Source organism: Palaemon carinicauda, chromosome 8 (genome assembly GCF_036898095.1).
Source record: "Palaemon carinicauda isolate YSFRI2023 chromosome 8, ASM3689809v2, whole genome shotgun sequence".
NCBI classification, from domain to species: domain Eukaryota; kingdom Metazoa; phylum Arthropoda; class Malacostraca; order Decapoda; family Palaemonidae; genus Palaemon; species Palaemon carinicauda.
Window position 1 is genome coordinate 170,536,663 of NC_090732.1, and position 24,441 is coordinate 170,561,103.

General features: G+C 38.5%; 1 protein-coding gene across 1 annotated transcript in view; it reads left to right on the top strand.

The window, feature by feature from the left end:
- Positions 1-24,441, top strand: part of LOC137645558 (EH domain-binding protein 1-like) — an 89,193-nt gene that overhangs the window by 28,808 nt on the left and 35,944 nt on the right. Inside the window, exons 7-8 of the mRNA XM_068378360.1 lie at positions 16,005-16,496; positions 22,741-22,851. Of these exons, the coding sequence (XP_068234461.1) occupies positions 16,005-16,496; positions 22,741-22,851 (603 nt within the window). The remainder of the gene's footprint in view (positions 1-16,004; positions 16,497-22,740; positions 22,852-24,441) is intronic.

The following is a 24,441-nucleotide window of genomic DNA, read 5'->3' on the forward strand; positions in this document are numbered from 1 at the left end:
GATAGAATTGCGTGTTTCAGGTACAAACCACTTAAAGTTTCGAGTTCAGTGAAATAAGTGCAAACAGAAAATCAAAAGTGATAAGTGATTAGCGCAAAGTGTCAGTGTTGTGCGTGAGGGTACTTCTGTGCGTGTCAGTCGTCCTCCCAGTCCGGGACCTCTTGCAAGCTCCCAAGCCCAGGGGAGAAGCAATGTCGAAGGGCAAAAGGGTTCGGCAGGCCTTGATCGGCGCGCAGAAGTATCCTCGGTGGTTGCGGGCGTGTCTTCCAGAGACCGTCACTCCCACCTGCAGACGATTGAGCCCGTCTTTTACTCGTCCGCTGATCAATTGTCAGGGAAGAAACGCTGGACTCAGGTCTCTAGACCACTCTAACGCAGAGTCCAGTCCGCGAGTGCTCAACCGGGCTGCAGTCATTGGCTCAGCTCTGACTCGCCGCAGTCATCTGTCGACTGCACTCCGCCCAAGAGGAGTAAGGTTCTGCCGCAACAGATCTCTGCTGTTAAGGCTTTGCCTCAGCAGACCTTAGTGTCTGCCGACCCCAAGTTGGCTCTACTGCAGTCCATGCAGTCACAACTTTCAGTATTGATGCGTGAGTGTCGGGCTGAGAAGGTTGCGCCTCCGCCTCCGCCTGCACTCGCTCCGCCTGCGCTCGCTCCGCCTGACCCCAGTTACTGTTCCCAGTGGTGTACAGCTCCCTCCGCCTTCCTTAAGGCAACCTCAGCAATGGGATCAGGAGGCTTATACCTCTCTTCCTCCGCTTCCACTTGCTGCTCCACCATTGATGCAACACTCGGTTGAGGTACAACAACCTCTCCCATCCATGAGTCAGTCTCCTCAGCTCTCGCTGCAGCGAGCTCAACCCTCCTCTAGGCAAGCTCCACAACACCTTAGCCTTGCGCCTCAGGAGCCTCAACTCGCGAGACATTTACTACGTTCTGCGCAGCCTCTACCTCATCGCTCTCCGCTTGCTACTCCGCTTCCGCCAACCACTCAGCAAGCGCAACCCTTGAGTTCAGTCACTCATGCTATGAGTCAGCCACCTCAACGCATGCATCTGCCACTTTCTCCTCAACTTGAGAAATTACAAATGACAATAATAACACCTCATTACTTTCATAACTTGCATTTGTAATCATATACATGTATGCCTACACAAACATTATGATAATGGAGGTTATTTGTCTTACTTATATAAAAATATATATGTATTCCTTGCAATATATTTTTTAACAATATCACAAAATATGGCAAAAATATCTTCAAAACAAAAATGAATCATGAGTTATGAATGTAAGGTAAATATTATGTTGATATTAAAACCCCATGCAAGCATGCATGAAGCACTCTAGCACTGGTCATGGAATTTCTGAGAAATGTTAAACGCCATGCAACACGCTCTGCTTACCTTACAGCATGCTCTACATACAGCATGCTCTGCATACAGCATGCTCTGCATACAGCATGCTCTGCATACAGCATGCTCTGCATACAGCATGCTCTGCATACAACATGCTCTGCATACAGCATACTCTGCATTCAGCATGCTCTGCATACAACATGCTCTACATACAGCATGCTCTGCATACAGCATGCTCTACATACAGCATGCTCTGCATACAGCATGCTCTGCATTCAGCATGCTCTGCATACAACATGCTCTGCATACAGCATGCTCTGCATTCAGCATGCTCTGCATACAACATGCTCTACATACAGCATGCTCTGCATACAGCATGCTCTGCATACAACATGCTCTGCATACCTTACCGCATGCTTCTCAGTCATACATCTTTGGTTGTTGCCAACTCACTAGACTGTCAAGCAGTTTCATAACGTTGCCTTCTAGTCTGCTGCTTTTGCACCATTGAAACCCTCACTGAGAGAACTTAACTTTTCTCGGATATGGTCCCTGTAGATGAGAAAGTGCTTTTCTCCCTCCTTCTGATATTCCCTTGAGGACTCTGTCATTTGGAGAGGAGCCTTTAGCTGCGTAGCCTCCTATGGACTTTTATTTAAGCATAACATGCTTCCAGGGAAGGTAATGGTTCCACTTCAGTCACTAACCCCGTCTGTTACCACACCTGCTCCCATAGACCTTGAGCTGTGTTGCAAGACATGCAGTCCAAGCTTAGTCCTTGTTAAAGGATTTTTTGTTTACGGAGTCAGTGTGTCACTGGGAAGACGTTCAACAACCAGCAGAAGTGACTTGTTGTGACGCAGTGCGGCAACCTCAGCAACCCGATAAGGAGTTGTCTGTACGACCCAGACAGTCTAGACAGCTTCGGGTTGTCACTGTACTTCCTCGCTTCCCCATGGTTGACAGTTCACAGACTGTGCAGCAGTACCATGATCTTGTGTCCGGCTCCGTCAGACGACTGGCTTTTAAGAGCTCCCACAAGTCGTCGCTGTCTGGAGATTCTCAGATGGACTATGGATCTGACCAAGGAACTGGGCCTCCTGGTCAATTTTGAGGAGTCTCAACTCATCCCATCCCAGACCATTGTCTCCCTGGGTATGGATCTTCAGAGTCGAGCTTTTCAGGCTTTTCCGTCGGCCCCAAGGATCTTCCAAGCCCTAGAATGCATCCAGAGCATGCTGAGAAGGAACCGATGCTCAGTCAGGTAGTGGATGAGTCTAACAGGGACACTTTCATCGCTGGCCCTGTTCATCGTGTTAGGGAGAATCCACCTCCCCCCCTTCAGTATCATCTAGCTGCTCACTGGATAAAGGACATGACGCTAGAGACGGTCTCAGTTCCTGTTTCCGAAGAGAGGAGGTCTTCTCTCGCGTGGTGTAAGAACAGCTTTCTTCTCAAGGAAGTCTACCTTTGGCTGTTCAGAAACCCGACCGCCGTCTCCTCTCGGACACATCAGACACGGGCTGGGGTGCGACTTTGGACGGACAGGAATGATCGAGAACATGGAATCAGGAGCAAAGGACACTTCACATCAATTGCAGGAGTTGTTGGCGGTTCTTCTGGCCTTGATAAACTTCAAGTCCCTCCAGCTTAACAAAGTGGTGGAGGTGGACTCTGACAACACCACAGCCCTGGCTTACATCTTCAAGCAGGGAGGGACTCTTTCGTGAAGTTGTTCTAGATCGCAAGGGACCTCCTCATCTGGTCTAAAGATCGAAAGCTCACGCTGGTAACGAGGTTCATTCAGGGCGGTATGAATGTCATGGCAGATCACCTCAGCCGGAAGGGTCAGGTCATCCCCACAGAGTGGACCCTTCTCAAGAATGTTTGCAGCAGACTTTGGGCCCTGTGGGGTCAGCCAACCATAGATCTGTTCGCTACCTTGATAACCTAGAGACTCCTGTTGTATTGTTCTCCGATTCCAGACCCAGCAGCAGTTCACGTGGATGCTTTTCTGCTGGATTGGTTCCATCTCGACCTGTATGCATTCCCGCCGTTCAAGATTGTCAACAGGGTACTTCAGAAGTTCTCCTCTCGCAAAAGGACACGGCTGACGTTGGTTGGCGCCGCTCTGGCCCGCGAGAGAATGGTTCTTAGAGGTACTGCAATGGCTGGTCGACATTCCCAGGACTCTTCCTCTAGGAGTGAACCTTCTATGTCTACCTCACGTAAAGAAGGTACACCCAATCCCCCACGCTCTTCGTCTGACTGCCTTCAGACTTTCGAAAGACTCTCAAGAGCTAGGGGCTTTTCGAAGGAGGCAGCCAGAGCGATTGCCAAAGCAAGGAGAACATCCACTTTCAGAATCTATCAGTCTCAAGGGGAAGTCTTCCGTAGCTGGTACAAGACCAATGCAGTTTCCTCAACCAGTACCACTGTAACCCAGATTGCTGACTTCCTGTTATATCTAAGGAAAGTAAGATCCCTTTCAGCTCCTACGATCAAGGGTTACAGAAGTATGTTGGCAGCGGTTTTCCGCCACAGAGGCTTGGATCTTTCCACCAACAAAGATCTACAGGACCTCCCTAGGTCTTTTGAGACCTCAAAGGAACGTCGGTTGTCCACTCCAGGCTGGAATCTAGACGTGGTCCTAAGGTTCCTTATGTCATCAAGATTTGAACCTCTCCAATCAGCCTCTTTTTAGGACCTCACATTAAAAACTCTTTTCCTCGTGTGCTTGACAACAGCTAAAAGAGTAAGTGAGATCCACGCCTTCAGCAGGATCATTGTTTTCACATCTGAAACGGCTACATGTTCCTTGCAGCTCGGTTTTTGCTAAACGAGCTTCCTTCACGTCCTTGGCCTAAGTCGTTCGAGATCCCAAGCCTGTCCAACTTGGTGGGGAATGAACTGGAGAGAGTACTTTGCCCAGTTAGAGCTCTTAGGTACTATCTAAAAAGGTCTTAACCTTTACGAGGACAATCAGAAGCCTTATAGTGTGTTATCAAGAAACCTTCTTTTCCAAGTTCTAAGAACTCAGTTTCTTACTATTCAGGCTTCTGATTAGAGAAACACATTCTCATCTGAAGGAAGAAGACCTTGCTTTGCTGAAGGTAAGGACACATGAAGTGGGAGCTGTGGCTACTTCAGTGGCCTTCAAACAGAGCCATTCTCTGCAGAGTGTTATGGATGCAACCTATTGGAGAAGCAAGTCAGTGTTCGCATCATTCTATCTCAAAGATGTCCAGTCTCTTTACGAGTACTGCTACACCCTGGGACCATTCGTAGCAACGAATGCAGTAGTAGGCGAGGGCTCAGCCACTACATTCCCATAATCCCATAACCTTTTAACCTTTCTCTTGAATACTTTTTATGGGTTGTACGGTCGGCTAAGAAGCCTTCCACATCCTTGTTGATTTGGCGGGTGGTCAATTCTTTCTTGAGAAGCGCCGAGGTTAAAGGTTGTGATGAGGTCCTTTAGTATGGGTTGCAGCCCTGTATACTTTAGCACCTTTGAGTTGATTCAGCCTTCCAAGAGGAACGCTGCGCTCAGTAAGGAAGACGATCTTATTAAAGGCAGAGTAACGGTTCAAGTCGACTTCCTTACCAGGTACTTATTATTTCATTGTTATTGTGGATAACTGATTATATGAAATACGGGATACTTAGCTATCCTTTAGTCTTGTACACTGGTTTTTCACCCACCCCCCTGGGTGTGAATCAGCTACATGATTATCGGGTAAGTTTAATATTGAAAAATGTTATTTTCATTAGTAAAATAAATTTTTGAATATACTTACCCGATAATCATGATTTAATTGACCCACCCTTCCTCCCCATAGAGAACCAGTGGACCGAGGAAAAAGTGAGGTGGCGTCAACAACAAGTACTGTAGTACCTGGCCACAGGTGGCGCTTGTGAGTACACCCCCTTCTAGTATAGTGATAGCTGGCGTATCCCTCCCGTAGAATTCTGTCGGGCAACGGAGTTGACAGCTACATGATTATCTGGTAAGTATATTCAAAAATTTATTTTACTAATGAAAATAACATATTATAGCATGCCGCTTAGGTAACATTGCTATAAAATCTCTTTAATTGGCTTAGATTTAGTACTAACAGTATACTGTACAGGTATAAGGTTTTTAGTCTTGTCGACAGACATTCATATAACGGTGCAAGTCCATTGGTACAATTGAAAAAGGTCAAGTACATTTTGTGTTTGATACTGAAAAAATAAAATATTCATAGACCTTACTATTTACATAACTATTTTCTTTTCATATACACTATCTTAAATAGGTTTACAATTATTAGAATATAAAGGTTTCAAATTACAGAGTCTTGTGAATACAGCACAGCAGTCCCATAAAGTGATGTTATTGATTTTTTTTACTCATTCATTCCATCATTTTGTATTTGTGTCATGCCAGTATTTTTTTAGTCCTAGTTATGACATAACTCTTGAATTAAATAAGTGCGACTTCAGTGCTTACCTACAATACGTACTGTATTTAGGAGTGTTGCTACTAACATCGAAACTCAAAGTTACAACATATCATAGGGACAGATCTCATATTCCAAGGACATACTGTTCAGCACCAGAAAAGAAAAATGATACAAAGAGAAATCGACAAGAGATTGTATGCTAGGCTTTTGATTCTCGCCAAGTAAGACATAGGCCATTAAAAAATAAAAAAGAATGGATGCTGAATCATGGAAAGGACACACTAACTGGCTTAAAAATTGAAATTTTAAGAATTGCTGCTATGATAGGTTGTAAAATCCTCAATTTCTCTTTTTTCCAAAAAATTGCCTAGCTGAATATTGGGTGCATCTTATGACATGGTAAATATGGTAGTTTTTAGAGCTGTGAAGATTAGGGGAAAGAGGGATGTTTTTAGTCTTATCAGAATATGCTTTCTAAAATTGGGGTGCATCCTATATTATTATTATTATTATTATTATTATTATTACTAGCCAAGCTACAACCCTAGTTGGAAAAGCAAGATGCTATAAACAACAACAACAACAACAACAACAACAACAATAATAATAGTAATAATAATAATAACAATAATAATAATAATAATAATAATGATAATGATGATGATGTACATTTGTATGAATATTTTTGAAATGCAATAGCATGATATTGCGATCACTGTTTGTGTTTGTCAGTATAGCCCAAGGGCTCCAATAGGGAAAAATAGCCCAGTGAGGAAAAGAAATAAAGAAATAAATAAATGATGAGAATAATTTAACAATAAATCATTCTAAAAACAGTAACAACGTCTAAACAGATATGTTCTATATAAACTATTAACAACGTCAAAAACAGATATGTCATATACAAACTATTCATAGACTCATGTCAGCCTGGTCAACATAAAAACATTTGCTCCAACTTTGATAGTGCTCCATATGTGTAACAGCAAATATGGTAACTAAAGTTAACTTTTGTTGCCAGTTATATACAAAAACTCACTCAAAAACAGAAGATTTGCGAAAAATATAAAAACAATCTGCAGATAACTATAAAATTGGAAAGTATAATGCATGTGAATGGAAGTAGCAAAGGGAAAATTAATTATTCTCTAAGATAATGGACAAAACTGAGAGTTTTTCACACAAGCCATTTGTTAAAATTACACTGAGAATCTTATTGTTAATATCATGCAGTACAAAAAAGGGATTTTGACGAAGGAAAAATCTGTTTCTGGGTGAGGAACCTGTGTCGCCCAGTGAAATGCTCCTTAAAGCACCATTTCAAAGGTATAAATACTGCTAAATATACCAGAGAAAAAGTTGCATGGAATGCTAGGAATATATCCACCTCTCTCACCCCTAAAGGGTGTCGGTATTAAACTGATTATATATATTTAGAAAGTAGGCAATGAAATGTGAAAATAACACAATAATGATTAATGGTTTCCAAAAGTCTGGGAATCTCTGGGAGATTTTACCAATTAAAAAGTTTATTTTGCCACTGCGGGGCCTGAAGGTTCTTATAGCATGCGCTATCCTGTCAAAATTAATTGATTGTCTTCTTTTTCTTATAGTGGAATAAGTTGTTTAGGATTTCTTGTCTCACATGGAATAGGCTAAGTTGAAGTAATGAATTTGTGAAATGAATATTTATCCATTTAGTTATCTTTTATCCCATGTTGTACACTTTAAGAAAACTTTCTTTGATAGAATTTTTATGAATATGAATTGCCTCAAAGCATTTATATGGTAAATTGTAATTATTTTTTTTCATCTCCAACATTAAAGGTGATCAGCATAAGAGTCCCATGTTTGAAGTTGTCATAATCTTTGTTGTTTGTACTCTTGTCCAATCAAAACCATTTTCTTTTAGAATCCTATTATATCTAATGCTTTGAATATGGTATATTCTGTTTTCTTTATGTAGTCTTATTCATTGGTTTATGTATTAAGTAGATGTTACATCTACTTTTGTAGCTTATCGCTAAAATGTAATTTTTTAACAATTTGAGGGCAAATTATAAAGGTTACAGAGAGTGTCCTGATATTTTTTTATGTTATAATTGAGGTGGCGATATGCTAGTAAGACTGTAGGAAAACAAGATAGACAGATAGATACTTTGGCAATATTATTATGATATTATTAGGTTAGTTGATTTCCCCATTCAGGGGAAATGTGGTTAAATGGTCATACCTAAAGTCAAGTTAAATGAATTGAGAGATGGAGAATCCTATAAAGGTATTTGATATTTTCAGCTTTGATGTTACTTATTTTGTTGACCTCAATGGTCTAAAGTTCTCTTCACTGTAATACAAATATAGATACAGTACTAACATACAGTTATAACTGCTATTAGTAATCCTGTTGGGGGTATTGTATAGTTTGCCATACATGGCACGATGTAGAGTCTATTAGACTTTTTTGCTGTGTTCATTTTTCCCTTATCTGCCTTTATTTCTGCTTGTATATTTCCATCTGTTCACATGATCACTGCTCAACTAGATTTCTATCTTTTTTTAACATTACCTCCTCATATTTTTCCCTTCCATGTAAGAGTAAATGCTCTTAGCAAACCTGACAATTGAAATCTGACTGGAGAATGATATCAATGCTGGTGTCATGGTTTATTTTTATTTTGGAGAATTATTATAATAAGGAAATGAATCGGGCTAACAAAATTTTTGTCATACCTTTTCAACATAACCGATTTCACAAAATTTCCATGTGTCTGATGCATAGGATAGTAGAGACACTTGTGATATATTTTTTCCTTCTTTTTTATGCGATAGTCATATGTGCCAGTAGTCCAGCAATCTCTTTTCACTTTATGTAGCATTTTTTAACCCTCACAATTCATGTGTATGTGAAAGTATAAACCTATGGTAACAAATATTTCAGCTCTGCTAATGCTTATTCTTCCTCTACACTACCTGGTCTGTCTTCTTCTTTTCCACGTTTGCTCTTCATATCCAAATTGTGTTTTGAAAATCCCTTGCTCCAATTGTTGGATGGTTGCATTGACGAGTTGATGTAAGATTAAGTTTAGGATCCAATTGATTAAGATATGATGGGGCTGAGGGCTAAGGATTGTGCTTTCTGCTATAATACTATAATATGTATGTGTGCTTAGTTGTCTTAAAACTTTTAAGTGACATCAATGCAAATAATGAGCAAAGATTGTTCAATTAATTTTATTTGATGAGTTAGATCATATTATTCAGTCTTTGTAGATTTTTTTCCAAGGATGATGATCAAATAAAATAGGTAGTTGAATAGCTGAAAATTTATTGAGGTTATTTTAATTTTTTTAAATGTGAACCACAGTATATGATGCCCATCAAACAGCCTTCAATGTTTTATTTTTGTATTTTTTCAGCAAAGTCAGAAATAGCACAAATATCTTGGACACATCATTTGATAAGAATTGAGAGTTACAGTAGCTGGAAATGAAAATCTTTAGGTCCCACTGTTCTGTGTTACTTTTTTATCAAATTCTAGGTCATTTAGACTCCATGCTTGCCTTTCTACCATGATAGATTTAATGTAAAATAACGGGACACTCTCTAAACCTTTCCTAATTATAATGTATGATGGTGTTGGTGCCTTAAACTAACTGTGGGAAATGTCTGTCTGCGGTGGTCAGACTGGGTCTGGAAACGGGACAATCACCGGACCTCAGGAGGGGTCCCCAGTTGATTCCCGGTTGGGATCCATTGTCCAGGAAGTCCCTGGACTCCTCGACCTTTCCCCCACCCGACGGGATCAGGTGGTGATGAGAGAGAGACAAAGTCCCCTTAAGAAGGTGAGCTGTCACGATTTGTGGCACTCTGCTGCTACTCATGAAAGGAATGACACTGCACACCAAGAACCACTAAGCTCTCTCACAAGCCTGTTCTACCCACAAGATGTAACATGGAATGAGCTTTTTAGAATTATGTGTAATACTGTTCTATTTATTATATGCTTACCACTTGCAGTCAGTTACCACACCACACTTAACTTTAGAGCTTTCTATGTATCATGAATGCAGTATCTTTCATTCCTCTCTGACAATCACAGCTATAATGTCATATTCTCATTATGTGCACTATTTAGGGTTGTCCAGCTTCAGGTATAATGATGGCTTGAGTTCAGTTGTGCTTTTTGGATGGATACCATATCTTAGAGACTTGCAACAGAACTGTACAGTAGAAAGAGAAGTGTTTGCTAACGTCGTCATCAGAGAGTAAAGCATGCAATAGGCTAAACTTTTTTTTATTACTATATAAATCTCTATCTTCCATTTGAAGTTATCTTATTTTGAAGTTCTGGAGAGTTCAGTATTTAAAAAGTTGGCAATTTTATAGGCTACTTTTAGTGAGATCAGTATAAAATCTTCCCAATAACTGTCTTATTTCTGGATTTCTTTTTCCTCTTTATTTTCTTCCTTTGTAGCTTAACCCTCCACCTTTGGAAGGCTTGGGAGGAAGTGGCAGTCGTTTACAGAATCAAGTTCTGACCTCTAAGAAAAGATCTGTCACAAGCTCAGTTAGCCCTCCTAAGAAAGCTGTTAACAGTGAAAACAGTAAGGGCTCTTCAAGTCCTCGAAATCTCTATAAAGTTGATCCTAAATTTCAAGTAGATAGCCCAAGAGTAATCACCCCTATGAGGAGTGAAAGTCCTGAAACGAGTGATATAACGTATGCCCGGTTAGGTAATAAAAATTCTATCTTGAGTCCTAGATCCAAAGTCAGATTGTTCTTGAAGGGAGAATCTAAGAAAGCCTCCGTTTCACCCGATTCAAAAGTCAAAAGTCCTGTCCTTCCAAATCAGACTGAAAGTCAAGGTTCTTCTAAAACTAAAAGCAGTAGAACTTTCTCCAACTTTAAAGAAAAGTTGAAAAATAATTCTCTTCCAAGAGCCAAATCCACAAACAAATCTAATTCTCTACCAAAGTCCTTAAATAATAACAACAAAGATACAAAACTGAAAACAGCTGTTGTAGGTGGTAGAAATTCCATACCAAAAGAAACCCAGGTGAAGAACAATGCAAATCAGAAGCCTGTTCAAAGTTCAGTACTTAAAAATGAACCAGATAAAACTAAGGTAGGTTTAAAGAAAGTTAAAGATATAACCCAAGATAAAACCAGTATACCAAAGGTAAAAGATGTACCGAAGGACAAAACAAGTTCATCTAAGACTACCAATGTTAACAATGCTCTAGGTAAAGATAAAGACGTGAGTGGCAGTAGGCCCCCTGTACCTGACCAAGGCCATACTACTGTTGACTTAAAAACTCCTGTTAAGTCGGAAACTGATAGAGACACAGGATTTTTCTCATCATCATCAGTGGAAGATGGTTACTTGTCAAATACTACTGCTAACGAGGATGATAAAATGGGGGAGCATTCTAGTCAGACAATTGCATGGGGAAACCAGTCTCAGACCTTACCAAAGGATTTTGTTATGTCTCCTTGGGCAAAATTTGAAGATGTTGACTGGGGCAGTGAGAGTACAGTTGGGAAGCCTGAAACAAGTGATGGTGGAACTCAAGGTGCTTCCATCCAATCCCATCCCAAAAATTCTGAAAAGATTACCGTCACTGAAGTTTCACCAGAAGTCAAAACTGAGGGTGCCGTGAAAGAAAACGGTGGTCGCTTAGAACAAGTTGATAAAAAAGATGATGTTGTGGATAAAGGTTACAATGGTGGTGATTGTAAAAGTGAAAATATTGTTGACAGTGGAGTAAATAGCTCTAAAGTATTTAAGTCTACGAGTGAGCAAGATCATAGAAGCGATGTTTTGACATCTTCAACGCCTTCCGAAGTTTCCTTGAGACGATTAGAGAAGTCAAAGGTCGAAAATGAAGTAGGAGATTCTGTTGCAGTTATCCCTCCAACACGAGTAAGGGATGCCATGAAGTCTTGGGTCTCATTTGATGACCAGGGCTCCAGGAATTTTAGTACTGAGTCAGAGAAGAGAGTTATTGATACTAACACTCAAGATGAGATGAGGAAAAAGAGGTCTAGTGGTAAAGATTATGAGAATGTTTGGTTTGGGCCAGCGCGATTTGAAAAAAACAATGAAAATATGCCATTTGATGATGAAGAGTGTGATGAAGAATTCAAAGTTTATGCTAGTGTTAGACCATTTGGTGGTGATGAAGATAAAATGTCTGTTGGTTCAGATGAAGATTCTTTTGCAAAAATTGTTGAAGAGTTTCTTGGCCATGAAAATCATAATAATGATGATGAACTTCCCCAAGATTATCTGCCTACTTTAGTTGCAAAAAAAGAACCTGTCGTTTTAGGTCCCGCTGAAGAAGTCATGCAGAAACCAATGAGGTTTGATAGAATATTCAAGCTTGATTTAAGTAGTAATGAGGTTGTTGACTCTGGATATACTCACGCTGTATCAAGTGCTCTAGTTGGTAATATAGTCAGTGAACCATTCTTGTTGGATACTCTTTCAGTAATTCCAGCTATGAAGCATAATTTTGAATATACTTTGTGCCGATTTGAAATTGACTATAAAGGGATTGCTACTGTGAATGAAGATATTAAGGTTTACACTTTTAGCCTTCCCAGACAAGAATCATATGAAGAATTCCTTAAAGAATATGCGAGTGAATTGCCACCGGTAGACTTTAAGGAAATTTCTCCTCTGTATACTTTTGGTGCTATAAATGAAACCTTAGAAGCTGGTGCTCTTGAAATCACAACTTTACAAGATTTTAGTGTTTCCAAGTTTAAGGAAATTTCTCCTCTGTATACTTTTGGTGCTATAAATGAATGCTTAGAAGCTGGTGCTCTTGAAATCACAACTTTACAAGATTTTAGTGTTTCCAAGTTTACTCCTGTCTATGGTGTGTATAGTATAGCTGAATCGGAAATTTCTGCTGATTTCCACAGGTGTGTTTTAACTGAAACGGATATCAGCATATGCACAACAGAAATTTTAATTTCTATACCTATTCCACCTTCAGATGTTGTGAATAATTATTTCCGTAAAGATTTAACCCATTTGCATAGTTTACCAAATAATACAGGTTTAGTGGAAAAAAGTATTAATTTGGGAGACTCCCATGAAGAAGGCAGTGCTTCTAAAAGTAGTGAAAGCCCTGAAACTTATTTGGGAGACTCCTATAAAGAAGACAGTGCTTCTAAAAGTAGTGAAAGCCCTGAAACTTATTTAGGAGACTCCTGTAAAGAAGACACTGCTTCTAAAAGTAGTGAAAGCCCTGAAACTTATTTGGGAGACTCCTATAAAGAAGACGGTGCTTCTAAAAGTAGTGAAAGCCCTGAAACTTATTTAGGAGACTCCTGTAAAGAAGACAGTACTTCTAAAAGTAGTGAAAGCCCTGAAACTTTAGGAGACACCTTTAAAGAAGATAGTGCTTCTAAAAGTAGTGAAAGCCCTGAAACTTATTTGGGAGACTCCTATAAAGAAGACAGTGCTTCTAAAAGTAGTGAAAGCCCTGAAACTTATTTGGGAGACTCCTATAAAGAAGGCAGTGCTTCTAAAAGTAGTGAAAGCCCTGAAACTTATTTGGGAGACTCCTATAAAGAAGACAATGCTTCTAAAAGTAGTGAAAGCCCTGAAATTTATTTGGGAGACTCCTATAAAGAAGACAGTGCTTCTAAAAGTGGTGAAAGCCCTGAAACTTATTTGGGAGACTCCTATAAAGAAGACAGTACTTCTAAAAGTAGTGAAAGCCCTGAAACTTATTTGGGAGACTCCTATAAAGAAGGCAGTGCTCCTAAAAGTAGTGAAAACCCTGAAACTTCATTAGGAGACTCCTATAAAGAAGACAGTGCTTCTAAAAGTAGTGAAAGCCCTGAAACTTCATTAGGAGACTCCTATAAAGAAGACAGTGCTCCTAAAAGTAGTGAAAACCCTGAAACTTTAGGAGACACCTTTAAAGAAGATAGTGCTTCTAAAAGTAGTGAAAGCCCTGAAACTTATTTGGGAGACTCCTATAAAGAAGACAGTGCTTCTAAAAGTTGTGAAAGCCCTGAAAACGTAGAAGTGAATGTAAGTGGTGAAAGTCTCTTGGTGGGGGATATTAGAGATAGCAGCGACTCTAAGGACCAAAGGAATAATGAACGTAGATTATCAGACAAGACTCTAAATGTGTTACATGCATTACAAAATGTAGAAAGATTTGAGTTGGAATCTGTAGGCCAGGACATGACATCCCTGCCGGAACTAGATAATGGCATAACATTTATAGGACCACCAGAAATTGCAAGTGAAAAACCAGCTGTTGAGCTGGAATGTGCAGTTTTGCAGAGCTACAGTGAAAATTATACGTCTGCGACGGGTGACTGTGCAGATTTAAATGATCCATGCTTATTAGATATCCCACAGATTTTGATTCATGCGCCTAGTGAGGAATTTGTACCTGGTATTGATAAGCCAGCACAGGAGTCTGAAGGAACATATGAATGTGAAAATGTTTGCGACAACAGAAATTATTTGCACACTGCTGAAAGAGATGAGGATGAATCTGATTACACTAGTGATATGGAAGGTATTCCAGTTTGTTCTCTAGCAGAAGAAGAAATGCTTAGAGCACTCATGTATGCGTCTGCGGAGGAAGCAACACAGGAATTCATTGATGTATTTGTGATGAGTAATAAGCAGTTCCAATTGCCAGAAAGAGTACAGGCCAAAGTTAAAAAAGTAGAAAAAGAACCCCATATTCATGCTTTTGTTGAAGAAGAAATGGTTTATTCTATGCCTGATTTGGATATAAATGTAGATATGTATATAAATCATGTCAAGGAAAGTAATGAGAAAGGTAAACCTGCCATTATGTGTACTGCAAATGAGAATACACACGAGATGGCCAATGAAACATGCACACTAGTTTCTGAAAGCATTCCTCTTGTTTTTACAGCAGCTGAAGAGGGAACTTGTTTGCTAGCTCCTGAATATGACAACCAGCAAGAGTGCACTCTCCCTGATGTGGTACTTGCTGTGCAAAGTGTTGAACCTTCTCACCTTACTGTAGTAGATCTTAGTAAGCTTGACATATTAGAAAGTAATACTGACCTTGAAGACATTCCAAACCTTGATACATTTGATTCTATTCCAGACCTTGCCACTTTTGACTCTAATATTCAACAGAATATTACAGAGAGTTTAGAAGGTAAAGGCAACCAAGATACCACAGACCAATTATCTATCACCAGTAATGACACTTATTCTGCAGGTGAATCTTCCGAGAATACATTGACTAATTTTATATCTGATACTATTTCAAATAAAGAGAGAGGAAACTTGCCAGACATATCCCCTGAAAGTTTGAGTAGAGCAAACGATATGTTGGTTAATCAGGGTGAAACAACCTTAACTGTTGATGATACAGGTAGCATTCCTGTACAGAAAGATGATACGGTGGATGATAGCTTTTGTCCATCAAATCTCTTAGCCATGGATTCTGGAATTCCCTCCTATGCAACATTCATAAAATCAACACCGCCGTTAAGTGCTTCCTTGTTATCTCAGGGTCTATCAGCAGATTGTGGCAGTTTTAAAGATGAAAGTGATGTTGAATCAATTGATAACTCTGCTGTTCTTCAGTATTGGGCAGGTATTATGAAAGGAAAGAGAAAGTTTAGCAATTTTGGTGCTATTGCTAATTTCTCACTCCATACTGAAGACATAACTGTAGCAGAGCCGGGTTCTGTGCCAATACCAAAAAGTACTTATTCTAAGGAAGAGAAGGAAATAAATAATATCTGTAGAAGGGAAAGTGACATAGATGACAAGATATACTTCTTGAGTTGCTCACCAGATTCTGCATTTGATGGAATGGATTTTCAGCTTCCCACAGAAGAGGAAGAGGAAGATTGGCTGAAAGACCTTGAAGACATTGATGAAGAAGGTGGGGCTTTTGATAGTGAGTTTGAGTTTGGTGAAATGGAACTGGAGCTTGAGTCAGACGGTTATGTTTTGGAGAAGGTGATGCCTAAAAGTCATGGCAAGAGAATAGAGCACAAAAGAACGTTAGAGGGTGATGCGAGTATGATGCCGCAGGCACATTGCTTGAAAGTTTCATCTGAAAAAGAAGAACAGCAACTGGAAAAGGACTTGTCCGTAGAAAGGGGTTGGTTAATTGATGGATTAAGGCATACAACTAAAGGACTTTATAATCTTTTCTTTTATGGACAGACTCCAGGGGATAAGAGAGCTGAGGGTAGTGCAGTTACTGAAGGTATTGTTGTTGCCGAATCTAAAGATGTAACCTCAGAAAGCAGTCATCAGGCAACTATCAAAACATTAAAACTCGCTGATGGAATTTTGGAAAGAGATTCTCCCAATTTTGTGGCAAATAGTGAACTTACTAATCTGACTGATAATTCAGATCTCAGTACAGCTTCCTTTTCTCACCTGGAAAAAGGTGCTAGACCAAAAAATCAACACTCGCCAGAAAATGTGTCAGGCTACCAATCTCATTTTATGGAGCCTTTAAAGTTCCATGAAGTAAATACCAGAAATCCAGATACTGGGAAAGGTGAACCGGCTGAGCAAGATCAGGAGAACCTTCTCTGGGGGGATTTGGATCTTCAGGAAAGAGAGATGATCAGAGATTTTGCACAAGTTGCAGAGATTTCAGTTCTTGAAGAGCGTAATAGAGAAGCACTCCGTCTTCTGCTGACCAAGGTTCTGCAAGTTAGCTTGTTGTTGTGTGTACTCCAGAGTGCTGTATGCTGCGCCTATTTCTGCCAGTCTTACTGGAGAGTTTTGGCAAAAATATCTAGTTGCTCTTTATTTTGCTTGATTGTTTCTTTGAAATTTATTTTTGATAGATTACTAATGCCTGCTATTGCATGCTTTTTTGTGGTTATTGTTACAACTACTAAATGTGATGTTCCCAGATTTTATTATATCAACTTACAGAGCAAGTGATAAATTTTTCTTCTCATGATAAACAGTTCATGGTCTCATATTTGTACAGTATTGACACAGAGTAATGAGGTGTGCAGAGCTTTCCCGATGGGTAATGTCACCGTTTTCTTTACACATTCCTACTGAAATTATACCCACTATATTTATTGGTATAGCTATGAGTATTAATTTTGTCATACTTTATTAGGATATTAAAAGAAGTACAGAATAAAGTTGGTAAGTTTGTTAATGTACGTTCACCTTGATGAATTTGAGCCTCTTATAGAAGTGTGCTTTTAGCTGAATCTGAAATTTGTTGTACCTTATATATATTGAGTGTAATTATACTTTAGTTGCTGTCTGTATCATGAATGAGTCAATACTATTAGATTTAGTTACATAACCCTCAAGGTGCCACTTTTATTCAAGTGGGACAAATATACAGTATAAAGCTTATCAGCACTGATGAATAATTTTAAGGTATCGTAAGAGTAGCTAATGTCGATCTTTGTGGTACGTTGCATTTTGTGCATTAAACCTTTGCTATATTAATTTATCGTTATCGTAGATGCTAGTCTTGGTAAAGTGTTTGCTGTAGTGAAACATCATATTGGTAATGTCCTTTCATGAGGGTGCTAATTGATAATATTGAAATTTAATAGTCTCATGTCATATTGAACATTTTGAGAAGTCTCACTATTGTTTGAACACAACCGACATATAAGGAGCAGAGTAAATTTCTTGTAGGTCCTTTGCAAAGCATAGGAATTTGGCTGTTGAATCCCAAAGCTGAATGAATACTGTTGTGTATATGGTTCAAGAGTTCCAAGATAGATATGAAAGTTATCTCATTTGAGATAAGGGAATTTAATGCTCAGAGCCACTACTTTCAATATTTCAAGGCTCACTAAAATTAGGTACATACGTTAAGAAATATTACGATGTATGGGGACCTCCATTAATGGAAAGTTTTATTAGATTAATCATTATTTGTAGGCTTTCTTTGCTCATTTTGTTGATGTTCTTATCTAGGATGTTTAATATGATTGTCTTTCTTGCATAGCTTATTCAAGTGATTTGGTCCTAATATAATGTACAGGAGGGTGATGTATGATTTGTGTCTCAGCTTGTAGTCATATAGGGTATATGGTGCATTAAAGTTTCAATCTTAGTAGACACAGGGATTTCAAGAAGAATAATAGAGGCAGGCTTAGAAGGTAATGATATGGAATCCAAATCATTAAATAGTGTTGGTTATATCAAACAAAACAGTCTGGTGTAAACTAATTTAAAATAAGAGAAAATACTAATTAGAGATTACAGTATGCTTGAAAATTATCATGAGAAAATGGATGATTGCAGTAATATTATATATCACATAAAATGAAAGCAGTCAAATAAATAAAAAATGCAGCGATGTCTGGGTTTTTGATCTGGTAATTAGTTGAGAAAGAGCATCATCATGATAGCAATCTAGATAAAAGATTCTGGTTCATCACAAAATTGTATCATCATTCCAAGCAGAGTGCTAAGGATGGATAGATGCATCTACGCCTTTTCTGATCTCGGTACATAAGTGATTTGTGTTGAAAAGTATACTATAGATAATTTCATATATCCGAGGTACTTTCTAATTTACAACCCATGTTCTACTTACCTGAACTTTATAAACCAACAAAAGGGGGTTGAGAGAGATCTCAATTCTTTTCAATCACCTTGATGGTACCCACCCAGTATTACATGGCATTACAATTATCTGCTAGGAACAGTATTTTAGGATTAAAGTAATTCAATTGGATGATTTGTGGTAGAATTTGTAATCATTTTAAAAAGTTGTTGTCGCCGCTATGAAAAGTAACTTGAAGGTTTTCAAAATAAAGATATGGTTTGGTTGGGAATAATAGTGAGAATTTGTTGGTCTGCAATGGACATTGAATGCCTAGTTGGATATCTCATTTGTCTTGTCTCAATTCTTGAAGTATTTTGTAGATAAAGCTAATCCCCACACCACCTCTTGCGCCTTAATTCATGCTGTATAAATTGTTATTAGTCATGGAGTTCAACATTCTAGAAAGATATTGTTAGCTGAAGGAACAATTTATCACTTTCACTGAATTTTTTTTATTAAGATCAGTGAAAAACACTAGTGTATTTGATGAAATATTTTTAGTTACCATACAAGTTGGCAACTTTTGGCAGCTTGCTGTTTTACTTTCTCTTGGGGGAAGCCCAAGTAATTTTGCATTTTTCATCAAGTTTGTGCAAAGTTGCCCGAAGAAAGAGATGTGAGGGTTGTTTTGGACAGTAGTTTAATTTTACTGTTATTCGATTTTGATGCTCCTATTTTTTCTATAGATATCATTACATTAGATATTTTTATTTCCTTTGGACAGACAGTTTTTTTAGTACTGTACAGTACTTTGAAATATAGATGAAGTATCCTTGGCATAGCTTCCGTTTTTAGGTTTTCTAGATAGAATTCATAGGTTGTTGCTGGGTATTAAGATATTAGGTATGGGTTGTGTTTTTATGTTAGCTTAATCTTATTATTTTTGTAAATCTTTAGTATATGTAAGTATTGAGAGAGCACTTTTGAGCCATCTTATCATTATATTTTCATTTCAAGTAGCGCATTTTACAGCGGTAACTCGGTAGCCTTGCATTCACATGGACAGTAGACCGAGTGCTGCCTCTCTCTGTGAGGTTAAGCTGTTTACTTTGGAGGTTACTAATGGGGTTGGGCAACATGGTGGAGGGTTGGGCATCCCCAGCTAATGCTCTGATTAGCTGATGTCAGTCATCTTTAACTTTTTAAGGAGTTTTTGTATCCTGTCTCATTAGGATACCTAGATTCTCTGTATTAATGTAATATAGAGTAGGAATAAGAATGTGGAGGAAAGCATATTATTATTATTACTAGTTAAGCCACAACCCTAGCTGGAAAAACAGGGCGCTATAATCCAAAGGGCTCCAACAAGAAAAAATAGCCCAGTGAGGAAAGGGAATAAGGAAATAAATAAACTACGGGAGAAGTATTGACCAATTAAAAACATATTTTAAGAACAGTAACAACATTAAAATAGAAATTACATAAATAAACTATAATAAGAGACTTATGTCAGCCTGTTGAAGATAAAAACATTCGCTGCAAGTTTGAACTTTTGAAGTAAGGATTTTTAAAGTCTCATTAAAAATGAGATAAAATAAGTCCCACTCACAAATAAGATAGACAGCTGTCAAGGAAATGACACACGCAGACTTTGAATTAAGATGAGCTTTGTTTGAGTTCTTATCCTTGTCCGCCTCCCATCTCTCACATGTCATTCTTTGTATCTTTGGTCAGTGAGTTATTTATGATGAAAAGGGGGAAATATTGTTTTTAAGTTCTTAATCAGCTGAATTCAACACAAAATTGTAAACTGTGTGGTTCGAATACAATTCATGATAGTTTGATAGGTTATATGATAAACATAATTTGATAAGGAAAAAAAGGAAAATATAGTGATTTTATAAATTTTGCAAGTAACGTGAGCATATTCATGACGTCATCATGTCAAGAATTGTTAGTATTATAGAAAAAGATTTATTGCGTATAAAGAGATATGATACAGCACAGAGTCTATTAAAGAATATATGAATTAATAGCTACTTCGTTTGACAGAGTTGAGATTAAGGGAAGAAGAATATTTTAGGGACCCTTTTTTTTTAAAAGATGTTTAGGAAAGTCATAATTCAAGAATTGCATTTCTTGCTAGTCATATCCGGTGGTATTGTCTACATGTGCACGCATATATGCAGGCCTCACATATAATTGTTACTCTGCTAATTTTAACGTAAAATTAATAATTTTGTAATATATTAGCGAGTGCTTTTTAAGATGAATATCATAACTGTTACATTCAGAGATTCATATTTACATATATATTGCTTTGGTTTCTGATGAATACTTATTTTTTTCAAAATAAAGTTACTCAGGCATTTAGGTAAGTTATATTTAGGGCTCCTCAATTGTTTTTCCTCATCCATGGCCTCCAAATTTGAGGGATTTGTATCCAATGAAAATAATAAAGACAGTGGTATGGTGTACTTTCAACATAATTTCAACTTCAGTAATAGAACATTAAGAGTTGTTGGGGCCGATGTGATAACGTCCCTGACTGGTGAACGCCAGACTGGGGTTCTAGTCACACCCAAACTCGTTAGTTCCTTTGGTCGCTGCAACCTCACCATCCTAGTGAGACTAATGATTTGGGGTTTGGGGGAAGCCTATAGGTCTATCTGCTGAGTCATCAGCAGCCATTGCCTGGCCCTCCTTGGTAATAGCTTGGGTGGAGAGGGGGCTTGGGTACTGATTATATGTACAGTATACAGTACTGTATATGGTCAGTCTCTAGGGCATTGTCCTGCTTGATAGGGTAATGTCACTATCACTTGCCTCTGCCATTCATGAGCAGCCTTTATATCTTTAACCTTTTTACCCCCAAAGGACGTACTGGTACGTTTCACAAAGGCCATCCCTTTACCCCCATGGACGTACCGGTACGTCCTTGCAATAAAATGCTATAAAATTTTTTTTTTCATATTTTTGATGATTTTTTGAGAAAATTCGGGCATTTTCCAAGAGAATGAGACCAACCTGACCTCTCTATGACAAAAATTAAGGCTGTTAGAGCAATTTAAAAAAAAATATACTGCAAAATGTGCTGGGAAAAAAATAACCCCCTGGGGGTTAAGGGTTGGAAATTTCCAAATAGCCTGGGGGTAAAAGGGATAAATAGGAAATATGTAGTAAATACTCCTACCACTCATATGTGTCATGGAACATGAATGGAAACAATCGTCGGGGTTTTGCCAGGAAATGTTTTAAACCCTTTTTACTGTATAAATACTTTTGATGCTCAGGATATTAAATGTTTTTTTTAATGCAATTCAGCTGTTGCTCTTGCTCTTTACTAACCATATTTTTGTCGTTGCTACCATTAACTAATACACCAATGCACCAGACTTTTCGATTGTCTTGGATTTCAGAGAGACTCGGTTATGGGTCATGTAGTGCAAAACATTTTTTTATCGTATTTCAAGAAAAGGGAATTTCTGGGTCGACCTGTGCCGGCCGGTGAAAAGTCCTTCTTTCTACCTTTTCTGATATAAATCTTCCAAATATACCAGAGAAAAATAAAAGCATGGAATGCAGAACGAGGGTAGTAACCTCTGCATTCCATGCTTTTATTTTTCTCTGATATATTTGGAAAATTTATATCAGAAAAGGTAGAAAGAAGGACTTTTCACCGGGCGTCACAGGTCTCTCCCCAGAAATAGATTTTTCCTTCGTCAAAATCCCTTTTTATTCCATTCAGTAGGTTTTATTACATATGCAGAACTTGGTCCTTTTTTTTTTTTTTTTTTTTGTCAATTTTCACTACATAACTCCGAGCTGTGTCGTTATTTTCCGACTGATAAATCGGTCCAGAGCTGCATGTTGCTTTTTCATTGTCACGACTTATCAATTTTGGTGTATTGATTTTATCGCAGCCATGATTGTTATTTGACCATGATTTTTCCATATTAATGAACAATTTTGATTTCATAGGTTAAGGCTTTTATGTAATATGGAATATTTCTTCATATATTTTTCCAATTTTCATATTTGCCAAAAACATTCAAGTTGATTTATTAAGGTGTATTTTATATTTATGATTTGATTATATATTCTTGGTAGATGTCTGATAGAAATTTTAAGTAAAGAAATGATAACTAGTTTCTGAGAAACTGAAATTGTGGTTTGAAAAATATAGATTACTGTATAAATTATGCTAGTTTTCTTAGACTTTTCACAAATAGAGGGAATGTGGTAATATTTTCTCCGAGCAATTACCAGAATAAAGTACTGCATAAGGCTTGGTTATCAAGAGCAAATCCTCATGATAAGTGGGAGAGTTTGGTGATAATAGCTTAGATTTTGATGTAATCAACTCAATTGCCGTGTCGTGAGGTATTAATTTCTTGCATTTTAACGCAGCGGCCCTCATCCAGACATGAAGAACTGAAGGAACGAGCAAGGCACCTTTTAGAACAGGCGAGAAGAGAAGCCATTCAGAATCATCCTGGTCCTCAAAGATCCTTATCAAAGGTACAGTAAAAGATGTGCACTGCATTTGGGAACTTTCTTTGTACAGTAACAGCTGTGCACTGCATTTGGGAACATTCTTGGTACAGTAATAGCTGTGCACTGGTTATAGGAACTTTCATGGTACAGTAACAGCTATGCACTGCATTCAGGAACTTTCTTGGTACAGTAACAGTTGTGCGCTGCATTTGGAAAATAGCTGTGCACTGGTTATAGGAACTTTCATGGTACAGTAACAGCTGTGCATTGCATTCAGGAAATTTTTTGGTACAGTAATAGCTGTTCACTGCATAGGGGAATGAATAACAGGTGTGCACTGCATTTAGGAACTTTCTTGGTACAGTAACAGCTGTGCACTACATTTGGGAACTTTTTTTGTACAAAACAGCTGTGCACTGCATTTGGGAACTTTCTTGGTACAGTAATAGATGTGCACTGCATTTGAGAACTTTCTTGGTACAGTAACAGCTGTGCACTGCATTTGGGAACTTTCCTGGTACAGTAACAGCTGTGCACTGCATTTGGAAACTTTCCTGTTTCAGTGACAGCTGTGCACTGCATTTGGGAACTTTCTTGGTACAGTAACAGCTGTGCACTGCATTTGGAAACTTTCCTGGTTCAGTGACAGCTGTGCACTGCATTTGGAAACTTTCCTGGTTCAGTGACAGCTGTGCACTGCATTTGGAAACTTTCCTGGTTCAGTAACAGCTGTGCACTGCATTTGGAAACTTTCCTGGTTCAGTAACAGCTGTGCACTGCATTTGGAAACTTTCCTGGTTCAGTGACAGCTGTGCACTGCATTTGGGAACTTTCTTGGTGCATTAACAGCAGTGCATTGCATTTGGGAACATTCTTGGTACAGTAATAGCTGTGCATTGCATTTGGGAACATTCTTGGTACAGTAATAGCTGTGCACTGCATTTGGGAACATTCTTGGTACAGTAATCGCTGTGCACTGCATTTGGGAACTTTCTTGGTGCATTAACAGCTGTGCACTGCATTCAGGAACTTTCTTGGTACCGTAACAGCTGTGCACTGTATTTGGAACTTCCCTGGTTCAGTAACAGCTGTGCTCTGCATTTGGGAACTTTTCTGGTTCAGTAACAGCTGTGCACTGCATTTGGGAACTTTCTTGGAACAGTAAGAGCTGTGCACTGCATTTGGGAACTTTTTTGGTACAGTAACAGCTGTGTACTGCATTTGGGAACTTTCTTGAATATATTACATGAATAAATATAATACAGAATATCCTCAACTTGCAAACTTAATTGGTTCCAAGAATCTGTATGTAAGACAAATTGTTTTTAAGTCCGACTTTTTTTAAATATTGGCCGAGGGTAGGCCTAACCTGAATCCTATGCCTATGATTTCCAGCTACAAAAGTCAACAAATATTCAGGTTTCATATGAAATAGACATCAGGTTATTACAAAATGGATTTTGACGGAGGAAAAATCCATTTCTGGGCTCAACCTGTGTCGCTCCGTGAAATGCTCCTTAAAGCACCATTTCTAAGGTATAAATACTGCTAAATATACCAGAGAAAAAAGTTGCATGGAATGCCCGGAATATACCCAGCTCGCTCACCCCTAAA